Below are 14,973 nucleotides of genomic sequence, written 5' to 3'. Positions count from 1 at the left end.
AGCCCCAGGGTGGAGCCGGAATTCACCTTTGTACTTCACACAGGTCAGGGTTAGTGGTGATCTGCTGAGTCTGGAACTGGCTGCCATCCTGTCTTCCCAGAGCTACAAACAGGTTTGATTCCAGGACCCTTGCTACCTTGTTGCCAAATTCCTGCCACCTTCCTCTCCTCTTTGGAACATTCCCACAAATGTCAGGTCTCAGATAATCCCCTCTACCCTTAAGAACCCCTGTATTTGTCACAGAAGGTTTTTACTGCCTGGCTGCCTGGTAGTAGTTCTGTTCTGGTAGTCCCTTACTTATCTGGCTCGAGTCTCCTATTTCCAGACAGATAAGAAAAGTTGGGAATACAGTGTATTATCACCTAAAGGTAACAGGGATCAGCTGAGATAGGAAGAAGGTGACACCAAAACAAAACCATAAATGGCTATTCTGCCTTCTGCAGATCCTGCCAGAGCCATCATGGCTTCTCAGCTTCTCAGGCTAGCAGAAGAGTCTGATGCAAACCCTGAGGAGTCTGAACTGGCTGTGAATCCCTTTGATGGGCTTCCTTTCTCTTCCCGCTACTATGAGCTGCTTGAACAGCGCCGAGCCTTGCCCATCTGGGCTACTCGCTTCACCTTCTTGGAGCAATTGGAAAGTAGCCCCAGTGGAGTGGTCCTGGTGTCTGGAGAGCCTGGATGTGGCAAAAGCACCCAGGTGGGGTGACCTCCTGGCAATAGACACAAGGGGGTGGCATAAGGGAATTGACCTGTCCCTGGGCAAGAAAATAATGGGGCTGTGTGGGGTTGGAGGATGGCAAAGGGAGATTGGTTAAGCTGACCCTGGGGTACTGGCTGGTAAAGGACCAAGGGACTTCCCCCAAGTAAAGAAAGATTAAACTAGCCATAGCTTCCCTGGCACTTCTGCTAAGTCCTGGATCTTGCTGATGGGTTGTCCTCCCCTGCCTGTCCCAGATCCCTCAATGGTGTGCAGAGTTTGCGCTGGCCAGGGGCTTTCAGAAGGGCCAGGTCATTGTCACTCAGCCCTACCCTCTGGCAGCCCTGAGCCTGGCCCAGCGGGTTGCTGACGAGATGGACCTGACCCTGGGCCACGAGGTTGGATACAGCATCCCCCAGGAGGACTGCACCGGGCCAGACACCCTGCTCAGGTGGGGGTCTCCTGAAGATCTGACCCAAAGCAAATTCCCTTGACACAGCAGCAACAAGACTGGTCCCCAGACATCTCCCCTCCCTCAGCCCAGCTCAGGCTTCAGTCATGCTTATAACTGCTACACTAGGCCCTTTTACCCCAGCCATCCAACCTCATCCTCAATGCAGAAGTCTCACTTTGAGGCAGGGGAGATAACATAATGGTTATGCAAACAATTTCATGCCTGAGACTCCAAAGTCCCAGGTTCAATACCCTGCACCACCATAAGCCAGAGTTGAGCAGTGCTCTGGTAAGATAGAGGAATAAATTTCACTTTCCAACCTAGAGGGCAGTTTGTGAACAAAAGTGTAATCAGTGGGGTTGTAGCTGAGTTACAGGTCCACAAGGTTCCACATGTCCATCAAAGGGTCTTTTTCTGACTTTACTATCAAACTCTAGCCCCCTAAGGCGAGAGGTTGCCCTGGACTTCCACAGCTGGTCAGTATCCACACTGACTACTGCCCACTGCCAACGTCAACAGGTTCTGCTGGGACAGGCTGCTTCTGCAGGAGGTGGCCTCAACTCGGGGTGCTGGAGCCTGGGATGTGCTTGTGCTGGATGAGGCTCAGGAGCGGTCAGTGGCCTCAGATTTGCTCCAAGGGCTGTTGCGAGATACCAGGCTTAGAAACCTGCCTGGGGATCCCAGAATGGTTGTGATTACTGACCCAGCTCTTGAATCCAAGCTCCACACTTTCTGGAGCCATTCTCCTGTTGTGCATGTACCCAGTGAACCTGGGGGTCATCCCACCCCCATCTACCGGGACACTGTCCCTACTGATCGAGTGAGAGCTGCCTGCCAAGCTGTGCTGGAATTGTGTCGAGAGGAGACTCCAGGAGATGTTCTAGTATACCTGCCCAGTGAGGAGGTAAAAATGGGCAGCAAAAGGAAATTATCATGTATGTCACCTTCCTTACCCCAGGAGATGAGAGCAATGCTACTTGGGAACATCGGCGTTAGAATATTTGCTGTTTGGGTCCTGAGGAAAAATTAAGGGATTTCAGGAGAAAGGTCTAAAGCTCTCCTGATTCTGCCTAATGCCTAGATTTGTGGCTTGGTGAATTCCTGAAATCCCAATATCCCTAACTTTATGAGCACATTCATTTTTTTCAGAGCAGAGGGTCATAATTTTCATCAGTTTTTCAAAGGGATCTGTGACCCGAAAAGGTAAGAAGTGCGCAAACACCTCTCCCACTCTCCTCAGGAAATTTCTCTGTGCTGTGAATCATTGTCCAAAGAAGTGGGAACCTTAGTTTTCCGAGGGCCTCCACCACAGGTGCTGCCCCTCCACCCAGGCTGTGGGCAGGCTGTTCAGGATGTGTATGAGGACAAGGACTTGAGTGCTCGAAAAGTCGTGGTCACCCATTGGCTGGCTGACTTCTCCTTCTCCCTCTCTTCTGTGCAACATGTCATTGACTCAGGACTGGAACTTCGAAGTGTGAGTGAGAGATGAGGGTATGTGGGGCTAAAAACAGAAATGGCCCACTCTAATCTGTCTTCACCTTCATTGTGGGGGCTGGTGACAGGTTTACAACCCTCAGATCCGAGCAGAATCCCAAGTTTTGAGGCCAATCAGCAAGTGTCAGGCAGAGGCGAGACAACTGCGGGCAAGAGGCTCCCCACCAGGTAAGAAGAGACTTTGTCCTCAATGAGATCACTCACATAAAGAGTCACCAGCAAGGGAGTCGGGCGGTAGTGCAGCGGGTTAAGCGGAGGTGGCGCGAAGCACAAGGACCAGCCTAAGGATCCGGTTTGAGCCCCCAGCTCCCCACCTGTAGGGGAGTAGCTTCACAGGTAGTGAAGCAGCTCTGCAGGTATCTGTCTTTCTCTCCCCCTCTGTCTTCCCCTCCTCTCTCCATTTCTCTCTGTCCTATCCAACAACGACAACAACAATAACAACAACAAGGGCAACAAAAGGGAATAAATAAAATATAAAAAAAAAAAAAGAGTCACCAGCAGGGGCTGGATGGTGGTATACCTGGTTGAGCATACAGGTGACAGTGTGCAAGGATCCAGGTTCAAGCCCCCAGTCCCCACCTGCAGGGGGAGCTTTATGAGCAATGAAGTAATGTTGTAGGTCTCTCTCTTTTTCTCTCCCTCTCTATCTCCCCTTCTCTCTAAAATTCCCTGTCTGTGTGTGTGTGTGTGTGTGTGTGTGTGTGTGTGTGTGTATTTAAAGTCATCAATACCCAGAACTGTACTGTGATCCTGGTCTCTCTTCCCTCTTCCCTCAGGATCCTGCCTCTGCCTGTACCCTAAGTCCTTCCTAGAGCTAGATTTCCCCCCGCTGCCCCAACCCAGGCTGTGTGAGGAGAACCTGAGCCCCCTGGTGTTACTGCTGAAAAGAAGACAGATTGCAGAACCAGGGGCCTGTCATTTCCTGGACCGGCCTTGTAAGTATCTCCCCTGCAAAGTTCTACTGTCAGGACTGGGTGGTGGTGCACCTGGTTGAGCACACAAGTTACAATGTACAAGGACCCGGGTTCAAGGCCCCAGTCCCCTCCAGCAGGGGGAAAGTTTCACAAGTGGTGAAGCAGTACTGCAGGTGTCTCTCCATCTCTTTCCCTCTCTATACCCCCTTCCCCTCAATTTCTGGCTGTCTTTATCCAATAAGTAAATTATGAGAAAGTTTTTTTTAAAAAAAATCCTACTGCCTGATCACCAGCACTGAGACCCCTGATGTTGTAAGCCGTGTTTTCTCACCAGCTCCAGAAGCGCTGATGCAGGCCCTGGAAGATTTAGACTATCTGGCAGCCCTGGATGATGATGGAAACCTGTCAGACCTGGGAATCATCATTTCAGAATTCCTACTGCCCCCAGAGCTGGCCAAAGCCTTATTGGCCTCATGCGAGTTTGACTGTGTGGATGAGATGCTCACCCTCGCTGCCATGCTCACTGGTATAAGTAAATCCCTCCTCTCTATCTTGCCTATAGCCACCTCAGCCCCCACCCCAGCCCACCTAGGTGTTCTGGTGCTCCTACAGCTAGTCCCTTCCCTCATGCCCCAGTTCCACCTTTCATAGTGCCCAAAAAGCCAGCCTTGTCTCTCTCTTAGCTCTTTAGCCTTTTCTCTCTGCTGGTCACTGTCCCTCAACATGCTATCTCTCCTGCCTGTTATTACTGCAACTCCACGCCTGTCTTTCTCAGCCCTATACTCCCCTTCTGCTGCAGAGAACCATCTTTGCTATGCTGCCAGTGTAGTCTGTGTTCCAGCTTCAGGCCCACCACAGCACTGAAGTCATCACCTTACCAGTGATCTTTTATAAATCTAATCCAAGGAAACATTTGAGGTGGCTGGGTGATAGCACACCTAGTTAAGCATACACATTACAGCACACAAGGACCCAGGTTCAAGCCCTTGATCCCCATCTGCTGGGGCAAAGCTTCACAAGTGATGAAGCAGGGCTACAGGTGTATTTCTGTCTCTTCTCTGTCTTCCCCCTGCCTCTCCTCTAAATTTCTGTCTTTATCCAATAAGTTAAAAAAAAAATTGAGCCATTAATCATGACCTTTTGACACTTGAAAATATTGAGTACTCTCACCTTGAAACTACTTTCTCTAAGTCTCTGTGTCATCCTCCTCATCATTGTCCCAAGTTTCCATCCTTTTTTTGGTTTTATTGCCACCAGGGTTATTTATCTCTGGGGCTTACTACCAGCACTACAAATCCACTGCTCCTGGTGGCCATTTTTTCTTTCTTTTTTTCTTTTTAATTTTATTATATATGTTTATTTATTTGTTCATTTATTTTTATATAGACTGAGAAATCAAGAGGGGGAGGGTGAGATTGAGAGGGAAAAAGATAGAGAGACATTGAAGCCCTGCTTCATCATTCATGAAGCTTTCCCCATGCAGGTGGGGACCAGGGGCTTGAACACGGTTCCTTGCACAGTGAACTATGTGTGCTTAAACAGACATACCACCATCTGCCTCCCCTTTCTTTTCTTTGTTTTAAATTTTATTTTATTGGGTAAACCAGAGATATTGAGCGGGGAGAAGGAGATAGACACCTGCAGACCTGCTTCAACACTCATAAAGCTTCCCTCTGCAGGTGGGGACTAAAGGGGCTCAAACCCAGGTCTTTGCACATGGTAACATGTGCACTCTACCGTGTGCTACTGCCTACCCCCCCAGGTTTCCATTCTTCCTGAATAGCCATCTCATTAATCTCTCCCTTGAGCTCTACAGATCCTCTGCTTACCTTCTATCTTGATCCTCTTGTCTTATTCTCTGAACTCTTAACAAGTTCATTCACAACCGTGGTCTGAAGTGGCACCTTAACACTTACAAGGTCCGATAATTTCACTAAACATGTTTAAACATTGTATCTTCTTACTGATAACCATCCCTTGAGTCTTACATTTATGTATCTAAGTCCTGATAGATATTTCTACCAAAATGGTCTTCACTACTTCAAGTGATTTTTAAAATTTTTTCTTAAATATTTTTTTTCCTTTTTGCTGTCCTTGTTTTATTGTTGTAATTATTATTGTTGATGATGTCATTGTTGTTGGATAGGACAGAGAGAAATGGAGAGAGGAGGGGAAGATAGAGATGGGGAGAGAAAGATAGACACCTGCAGGCCTGCTTCACTGCTAGTGAAGCAACTCCCCTGCAGGTGGGGAGCCGGGGCTCAAACCCTATCCTTAGGCCACCGGTCCTTGTGCTTCCTGCCACCTGCGCTTAACCTGCTGAGCTACCGCCCGACTCCCACTTCAAGTGATTTTTAAACCATCTCTTTACCACCACAGAAATCATGCCATTATCTCTGTAGCTCTACTACTGCCACTTTAGGCTAACCTTTCTCTAGGTTCTTTTGCTGTAAGTACCCTATTAAAAAAAAAAATTCGGGCGGAGGGTAGATAGCATAATGGTTATGCAAACAGACTCTCATACCTGAGGCTCCAAAGTCCCAGGTTCAGTCCCGCACACCACCATAAGCCAGAGCTGAACAGTGCTCTGGTTAAAATTTTTGAAAAAAAAAATAATAAAATTCACCCTGGGGGCTGAGCGGTAGCACAGTGGGTTAAGCCCACATGACGTAAAGTGCAAGAACTGGCATAAGGATCCCGGCTCAAACCCTGCTCCCCACCTGTGGGGGGGGGGGAGGTGAAGCAGGTCTGCAGGTGTCTTCTTTCTCTTCTCTGTCTTCCCCTCCTCTCTTGATTTTTCTCTGTCCTATTCAACAACGACAACAATAACAACAACTATAAACAATAAGGGCAACAAAAGGGAAAAAATAGCCTCCAGGAGCAGTGGATTTGTAGTGCAGGCTCCGAGTTCCAGTGATAACCCTGGAGACAAAAAAAACATTCTGTCTTCTCCATGTTCACTGTCAGTGTCTGGTCTTCATCACTGCTCAGCTGGATTTTTTCAGTAGCCTCTACAAGCATCGATACTCAGATAAAAATTACAGTTGGATAGGGTCATTTGCTTTTTGAGAAAGAAGAACAGAAAGGGAAACTAAAAGCAGGATTTGACTAAATCTGGAGTAGGGCACCAAAGTAAAAACCCTGGGGTGACGGTGAGGGTGGATATTCAGCTTCCCAGGGCAGTGGGGGAGTGGGGGGATGGGACACAGTCTTTTGGTGGTGGGACTGGTGTTTATGTACATTCCTATTAATTTGTAGTCATATAAATTTAAAAAATTACAGTTGGGGGCCATGTGGTAGCACTCCTGGTTGAATACACGTTACAATGCACAAGGACCCAGGTTCAAGCCCCTGGCCCCCACCTACAGGGGGAAAGCTTTGCAAGTGGTGGAGCAGGGCTGCAGGTGTCTCTCTTCCTCTCTATCTCCCCCTTCCCTCTTGATATCTGGCTATATCAAATACAGTAAAAACTTTTTAACATAAATTAAAAACTACATTTGATTAAAAAGTTAAATAAGCACAGGGTCTCTTAGTTTAAAATTCTTCCCCAAAGCTAGTCTTTCCTTTCCTTTTTTTTTTTTCTTCCTTCAGGATCATCATTGGGGTTGAGTGCCTGTACTATGAACCCACTGTTCCTGAAAGCCATCTTTTTTTCCAGTGCTGTTGCTGTTACTGTTGTTGCTGGATAGGACAGAGAGAAATTGAGAGAGGAGGGGAAGACAGAGGGGGAGAGGAAGATAGACACCTGCAGACCTGCTTCACCACTTGCAAAGTGATCCCCTTGCAGGTGGGGAGCCGGGGGCTTGAAGCAGGTCCTTGTGCTGATCCTTGCACTGGTCCTTACACTTTGAACTATGTGCACTTAAGCTGGTGTGCTAGCGCCCGGCCCTTGTCTTTACTTTCCAAACAGAAAAATAACTGATGTGTGTAGATATCCAGTCTCTCAGGCCCTTACCTAGCCCTCCAGTTTTGCACTATGTGTGCTGAACCTGGTGCACCATTGCCCGATCCCCAATCTCTCCAGTCCTAAGTGTTACCACTTTGCCATACATGGTAGGAGCTTGCAGTTTTGCAAACACACCCTGCTATTGACTTCTGTTCCAGTTGTTCCCAGTCTAGAGTACTCTCTCTAATCCTTCTCCACTGAACTAATTCCTACTTAAGCTTAATTACTGGCCTGTTCATCTATTGTGTTTAACAAGTTTACTTACTTGTTAAATATTTACTTATTACTATTGATTGGATAGAGGCAGACAGAAATTAAGAGGGGAATTAGAGAGGAAGAGAGAAAGAGGTGCACCTGTAGTACTGCTTCTCTGTTCATGAAGCTTCCACACTGAAGGTGGGGACTGGGGGCTTGCACCCAGGTTTTTGTGCACTATAACACCAGCCCTCAACTGGGTGACCCACTGTTTGGTCTCTAGTTTGCTTACTCTCACCAAACTCCAGACATCTTGAGGACAGAGTGTCTTTCATCTACATTCAAGGACTAATAAAACATAACAGTTTAAAAGTTATCAGTGAGACTGGGGAGACAGCCTACTGGTTATGCAAAAGACTTTCATGCTTGAAATTTTGAGGTCCCAGGTTCAATCCCCAGCAGCACCGTAAGCCAGAGCTGATCAGTGCTCTGAGAAGGAAGGAGGGAGGGAGAGAAGGAAGGAAAGAAGAGAGAGAGAGAGACGAAAGAAAAAGAAGGTATTGGGAGTCAGGCAGTAGCACAGCAGGGTAAGCACACGTGGCATGAAGAGCAAGGACTGACCTAAGGATCCTAGTTTGAGCTCCTGGCTCCCCAGCTGCAGGGGATTCGCTTCACAAGCAGTGAAGCAGGTCTGCAGGTGTCTGTCTTTCTCTCCCCCTCTCTGTCTTCCCCTCCTCTCTCCATTTCTCTCTGTCCTATCCAACAATGACAACAATAATAATAATTACAACAATAAAACAACAAGGGCAACAAAAGGGAATAAATAAATATTAAAAAAAAAAAAAGAAAAAGAAGTTACCAATGTCTTTTGAATAAAGCTATCAGAGTGCCACTGTTACCTTTTAGTATTCCATCTGGATTATAATCCATTTCCATTCTCTAAAATGAACTTCCTCTCTTCTGCCTTCAGCTGCCCCTGGGTATACCCATCCTCCCCGCTGTGCAGAGGAAGCTGCCTTGCGTCGGGCCCTGGAACACGCTGATGGAGATCACAGCTCTCTGATCCAGGTGTATGAAGACTTTATACAGAGTGAGCAGCCCACTGTAAAACCTTTTATCAAATCTTAGATTTTCCAAAGAAAGGGAAGTGGTATGGAACCAGCTAACAATTTTATACCCAAGAAGAGGAGGTCCTTCAACCAAGGGCTGCATTCCTGGGAAGGGCTTCAAAGGCTTGACAACTGGTCTTTTCCTTCTTCTAGATGGAGCAGACAAGGCTTGGTGCAAGGCTCGGGGTCTGAACTGGGCAGCATTGTGCCAAGCCCAAAAACTTCGAGGAGAACTCCTAGAACTCATGCAACGGATTGAACTTCCCCTGTCACAGCCAGCCTTTGGCTCTGAGCAGAATCGCAGAGACCTTCAGAAAGCACTAGTGTCAGGATACTTTCTTAAGGTTAGGGGGGAAATGAGGAGCGTCATAGAGGAGCAAAGGCAAACAGAACAAAGATTGGAGTACTACCTCTGAGGTTCAGGTGGTCATGTTAAAGGATTTTTTCCTTTGAGTTTCTGAGGTACAAGAGACTGTAGAAAATGCCATGGTGGGGGGCGCTGGGTGGTGGTGCACCTGATTGAGCACACACACTAGGTTCAAGGACCTAGGTTCAAGTGCCTGGTTCCCACCTGCAGAGGGAAAGCTTCACAAGTGGTGATGCAGTGCTGCAGGTGTCTGTCTCTCTCTCTCTCTCCCCTTCCCTCTTGATTTCTGGCTGCCTCTATCCAATAAATAAATAAAGATAATAAAATTTTTTTTTAAAAGAAATGCCACACAATAGTGTAGGGGCTATAGCTATAGTTAATGCTTTACTTTGAATACTCTCACCACCCTTACTAGCCCTCAGCTCTGTTTTTCTTTATGGTTTGCTTCTTCCCTCTCACTTATTCTTTCAATATCTTTGTCTTTTAATGAGGTGGCCCGAGACACAGATGGAACTGGAAATTACCTGCTCTTAACCCACAAACACGTGGCCCAGTTGTCCCCCTACTGCTGCTACCGAAGCCGTCGGGCTCCAGCCAGACCTCCACAATGGGTGCTTTATCACAACTTCTTCATTTCCAAAGACAACTGCCTTTCCATTGTTTCTGAGATTCAACCACAGATGTGAGTTCCCTGACACATCTTCTCCTACACTGCCTCCTCTTTAAGAATAGATGAGGATCTGGGGGTCTTAGTGGATTGTAGCAACATTTAGTTGAGAAGAGAAGGGTTGTAGAAGTTTAAAAGCCTACATTTATGGTCAAGCTGGACAGCAGGTGTCTATCTCTCTCCTGCTCTGTCTTCTCCTCCTCTCAGTTTCTTTGTCCTAGCCAATAAGATGGGGGGAAAAAAAAAAGCCTGTCAGGAGCAGTGGATTTGTAATGCTGGCACCAAGCCCCAGCAATAACCCTGGAGGGAAAAAATAAAATGAAACGGAGTTGGGTAGTAGCACAGCGGGTTAAGTACAGGTGGTACAAAGCAAGGACTGGCATAAGGATCCCGGTTCGAGCCCCCAGCTCCCCATCTGCAGGAGAGTCACTTCACAGGCGGTGAAGCAGGTCTGCAGGTGTCTATCTTTTTCTCCCCCTCTCTGTCTTCCCCTCCTCTCTCCATTTCTCTCTGTCCTATCCAACAACAACGACATCAATAACAACAGTAACTACAACAATAAAACAACAAGGGGTATAAAAGGGAATAAATAAATAATAATAAATAAAATGAAATAAGTGAGCCACAGAGCACTGTGTATAGAAGAAGAAGAAGCCTACATTTGAAAGAAAAAAATCCTATGTGTGGAAATAATCTGTTTATAACTCTCCCTGTCAGGTTGGTAGAGTTGGCCCCTCCATATTTCCTGAGTAACTTGCCCCCCAGTGAGAGCCGAGACCTGCTGAACCAGCTGAGGGATGAAATGGCAGATTCTTCAAAAGAGAAAGAACCCTCTTCCACCCAAGAGTTTGGAGATCCTTGTGTCCTGCAGTGACCTACCTAAGGAATGGAACTGAGCTCAACTCATCACATTTGATTCCCCTTCAGGCTAGCACCAAGCCTGCCAACCAGATTTAGAAACCCAAAGTTTAGGGGAAGATGTAATGCCTGGAACCTGAGTCCCAACAAATGGTGGACTAGTAGAGGAAACAGGGTAAGCTAGTCTACACAGGCTATGAACCTAGCCTTAGCCTTGGCCTTGATTTATTTATTGGAGAGAAACTGGCATGCCCTCCTCCCCACAGGCATAGATCCAACTTATGCCAGATCCATCCTTGTACTGCCTTTTGGTCTATAAAATCTGTTTTGTAGCACCATGGACGTGCCAATTTTGAGTTTGGTTTTGTAGCATCATATACAACGGCTGAGAGTTAGAGATAAAAACCTATGAAAGATTCGAAACTGGGGTGGAAAATAAAAAGAAAAGAAAAAAGGGGGTGTGTGGTGGCACACCTGGTTAAGTGCAGTGATACAATGCACAAGGACCCAGGTTCAAGTCCTCAGTCCCCACCTTAAGAGGAAAGCTTCATGAGTAGTGAAGTAGAGCTGCAGATGTCTCTCTCCCTTTCTATCTCCTCCTACCCTCTCAAGTTCTGGCTGTCTCTATCCAACAAATAAAGATAATTTACAAAATTTTAAAAAAAGAAAAGAAATAGGAAGAGTGGTCCAGGAGGTGGTCCTGTAGAGAAAGCACTGGACTCTCAAGCATGAGGTCCCAAGTTTGATCCCTGGCAGCACATTTACCAGAGTGATATATGGCTCTATCCCTTGTCTTTCTCATACAATAAATAAATAAATAAATAAATAAAACCTTTAAAAAATAAAAAGAAAATAAATAAAATAGGAAGATTTTTAAAAAGGAAGAAAGAGAGATGCAAGATTTATGGTCTCCACTGATAGCCTCTTGCTTGATTCCCACCTCTAGTCATGCCTTTGTGAAATGACCAACCTAGTTGCCATGGATAGTCTGGATACAACTGGCCTCTGGCTCTACCTATAGTTCGGTTCATTCTACACAATGCACCTGCCTACAAAAGAGGAAGAATTAGGACACTATAAGAATAATATAAAGTGTTTCCTGTTGTCCTCAGCCTAAATCCTTATTCTTCCTAAACCCAAAGGCTTTTGCAACCATTCCCAAAATTTCAACTTTCCATCAACAAATCTTTCCAACTTCAGAAACATCCTGCTTGCTTGCTTTCTATCTTACTACTCCAATCTTTCCCTTTTCTTCCCTTGGACTACTTGATATCTTCTACCATCTTGTACATTATGTGTTCTGTAGACTTTAGTGGGGGAGAAAAGGCGTGTGGGTGGGGGGGATTTAATCTTTAGGATTTTGCTTTTTTCCTCATAGGTTCCTTGGGGATTCTGTCTCATGATTCTATATCTCAGCCTCACTGTGTCAGTTGAGCTCCCCAAAAGGCACTTTTCCAGAATTTATTCTCTCTAGGTCTAGCTGTTGATTTCACTCAAAAAGTTAACCTTGTTCCAATCTTCCTGATTTCTACTTCATCACCCACAACATAATTGATTTCCCAAATCCTCTACATTTCTAACCGTGGAATTATCTCTGATTCACCTCAGGTTTGCCTTTCTAATTATTTGCTATATTCCGCTCACCCTAACTCTACTGCATCCATCAATTTTGTCTCATTCCAGTGTCAAGTTAGGTTTCCCAGATTTTTCTCTTTCAGTGAATGTATAGTATCCATCTTGCCTGCTACCCAGACGCGATATGAGGATCAAGGAGGGGGCGTTGTCAGCGGTTTGAACACACACGGATGTGAGTCTCAAAGTTAAGAAGGAATCCGTAGCTATTATTTTACAATTGAAGAAGGCGTGCATAACCCTCTGATGCCTGCCACAGTCAGCCAGACTCTTGCTGCCATTGGAGTCTCCCTTCACACCATTGCTAGAAACTCTCCGCGCCTTCCCCTCATTGCCTTTCCACTGCTCTGGCCCGGGGCCTGCTGCACACACCCCAGGGCGGGATCCCAGCCTCCAGGAAGCCTCCATGGCTGGTCCGCCCTTCCCCCACCCCTCCCCACCCCTCACTGGCTGCCGCACTGCAAGTCCCGCCCGCTGGACACCTGGGTGCAGCTGCTCTGAACAGTCTTTACAGTGAAAAGTGGCGGGAAAGGCAGCATCTGGGCGCGCAGAGGCGACGGCTCCACACAGGCGGAGAAGCCCTGCGGCTCGCGGGCCTTGGGATGTGCGGCTCCTCGTGCGCTCCGCTCCTGCTTCTGCTCCGGCCCGGGCTCCCGCGCCCTGCCATATCCCCGGCACGGAAATGAGCCTCGGCGGGTCGGGCGGGCCACGCTCATACCACGGAGGCGAGGCCGGATACGGACGCCACCTTGTTGTCCTCGGCCCAGGGCTGCAGGTTCTGCAACGCGAAGAGCGACGAGTTGTGCAGGCAGAGCGGGTCCGGGGGCAGCGGCGGCCGCAGGGGCCGGGGCAGCGAGTCCTGCTGCAGGTGCAGGAGCAGGCGGCCCGCACGGTGCCGCTCCGCCTCGCGCTCCTCCGCCGTCTGGCGCCTGCGCGAGCGGAGAAGCGGGCTCAGCACCCCGCCCGCGACCCCCCAGCGACCCTCCCCGCCCGCGCCTCACCCCGCGGGGCCCCTGGCCCGGGAGCAGCCCCCCGTTCGCGCGCCTCACCGCCACTTGGTGCGCCGGTTCTGGAACCAGGTCTTGACCTGCGCGTCCGTCATGCGCAGGGCCTTGGCCAGCGCCGCCCTCTCAGCTGAGGCCAGGTACTTCTGGCGCAGGAAGCGCCGCTCCAGCTCCAGCACCTGCGAGCGGGAGAAGGACGTGCGCGGCTTCTTCCGCTTCGGGGGCGTGCGGTTTTGGTAGGGGTGGCCGATGCGGCGCGTCCCGGAGAAGGGCGACAGTGCGGCTGCGGGGAGGGAGAAAAGGCAGGGTGGAACCTGCTGCGCGCTCGGAGGGGCCGCCGAGAAGAGCGAGGCTGTCCCTCGGCTCCCCGGGGCCCAAGCTCGGCCCCGCGCGGGGAGAGGCCTCGAGACAAGAAGGGACCCAGCACCGTCCGCCCCCTGGGAGACCCCGCCCTCCTCGCTGTGCTCGGGCTTCGGAACAGGGCGCGGGCACCGACGGCAGCTCCTTCCCTGTCGCCTCTGGGCAGAGCAAGAGATGCTATTGCTACTTGGGGGAGAACCTGCCGGGATAAACAGGGGGAGGCCTGCAGGGTGGTCTTCAGCTGGAACCGAAGGATCACTGAGGAAACTGCGTCAGAGGGGGCCCCCGCAGCCTTACCCGTGAGCCGGTCCTTGGCAAAACGGCGGCCGCTGTCCATCCAGGGGAAGGTGAGTCCCAGGCCCCCGGCGCCGCCCAAGCCCGAGGGTCCTGGCACGGCGGGCGCGCCTCCCGCGGGCGGCGGCACGGGGAGCGGGCGGTGCGCGGGGACGCGGATCACGCCGCCCGCACCCACCCCGGAGCTGCCGGGCAGCGGAGTCAGGGAGCCCGCAGGGCCGTAACTCGAGGCTCCGGGAAATGCGCCCGGGAACGCCGCGTTCTCCCCATGGCCCTGGCCGGCGCGCCCCGGGCCCAGGCTGCTCCCGGGGGGCTCGGGGCAGCTCAGGATCTGGTCGATGCCGAAGCTGATTGGCTCGTGCTGCGGGAGGTTGTGCGAGGCCAGTACCGCCGGCTCCATGGGCCCGGGTTGGGGCGGGGGCTGCACCGCAGGAGACTCGGCGGCGGGAGAGGGAACACCAGGCTGCTCGGAAGTCCGGTTGTGGCGCTCTGGGGCGGTGGCTTCAGGGGCCTTCACGGCTGGGCGCAGAGGGTCTCCGGGCCCCCCGGGACAGCTTCATCCCTGTGCAGCCGGGGTCGCCGCGCCAGTGCCGGCAGGTGCCGGGCGTCGGCGCAGGGGCTCGCATCCCTGGAGCGCGACCCACGGGGCCCCAGGAGCGTCCTAGCTGGCGCAGAGGGTCGGATGGACGCTGGGTGACTGGGGCCTCTGCCAGTCCCGGGAGGAGAGGGCAGGCCGGCTCCGGCTGGGGCAGTGACTGACAGATGAGCCTCGGGTGGGCAGCGAGGGCTGGGGGTAGGGCAGGGGCGGGGCCGGACCCGTTAAAGGGGAAGAGACGCCTGTTTGCGCCAAGCCATGGGAAGTCTGGCCCGCGGGGACAGCGGGGATCGCGGGGGGCGGAGGGGGGTGCAGAGGGTGCTAGGAGCCCGGCTCCCCGCAGGAGGAGCCTGAGCCCCGGACGCTGCGCGCTGAGTCAGATGCGCA

At 50.4% G+C, this 14,973-nt stretch overlaps 2 protein-coding genes across 2 annotated transcripts; one reads left to right on the top strand and one right to left on the bottom strand.

Annotated features, from left to right (window-relative positions):
• The first annotated feature begins 457 nt into the window (after nt 1–457).
• DQX1 (DEAQ-box RNA dependent ATPase 1) lies at nt 458–11,393 on the top strand. The gene is made up of 11 exons (XM_007523360.2): nt 458–697; nt 955–1,148; nt 1,671–2,055; nt 2,392–2,625; nt 2,714–2,813; nt 3,422–3,580; nt 3,894–4,085; nt 8,671–8,790; nt 8,963–9,153; nt 9,668–9,858; nt 10,561–11,393. Exons 1-11 carry the CDS (start codon nt 461–463, stop codon nt 10,715–10,717), a joined length of 2,160 nt encoding a protein of 719 aa, XP_007523422.1. The 5' UTR covers nt 458–460; the 3' UTR covers nt 10,718–11,393.
• Nucleotides 11,394–12,641: 1,248 nt separating this feature from the next.
• On the bottom strand, nt 12,642–14,535 carry TLX2 (T cell leukemia homeobox 2). The gene is made up of 3 exons (XM_007523359.2): nt 13,995–14,535; nt 13,383–13,620; nt 12,642–13,262 (listed from the first exon to the last, which is right to left on the bottom strand). Exons 1-3 carry the CDS (start codon nt 14,389–14,391, stop codon nt 13,046–13,048), a joined length of 852 nt encoding a protein of 283 aa, XP_007523421.1. The 5' UTR covers nt 14,392–14,535; the 3' UTR covers nt 12,642–13,045.
• Nucleotides 14,536–14,973: the final 438 nt, after the last annotated feature.

This window comes from Erinaceus europaeus, chromosome 3 (assembly GCF_950295315.1).
Source record: "Erinaceus europaeus chromosome 3, mEriEur2.1, whole genome shotgun sequence".
Lineage (NCBI taxonomy): Eukaryota > Metazoa > Chordata > Mammalia > Eulipotyphla > Erinaceidae > Erinaceus > Erinaceus europaeus.
This window is presented reverse-complemented; position numbering and strand designations above follow the sequence as displayed.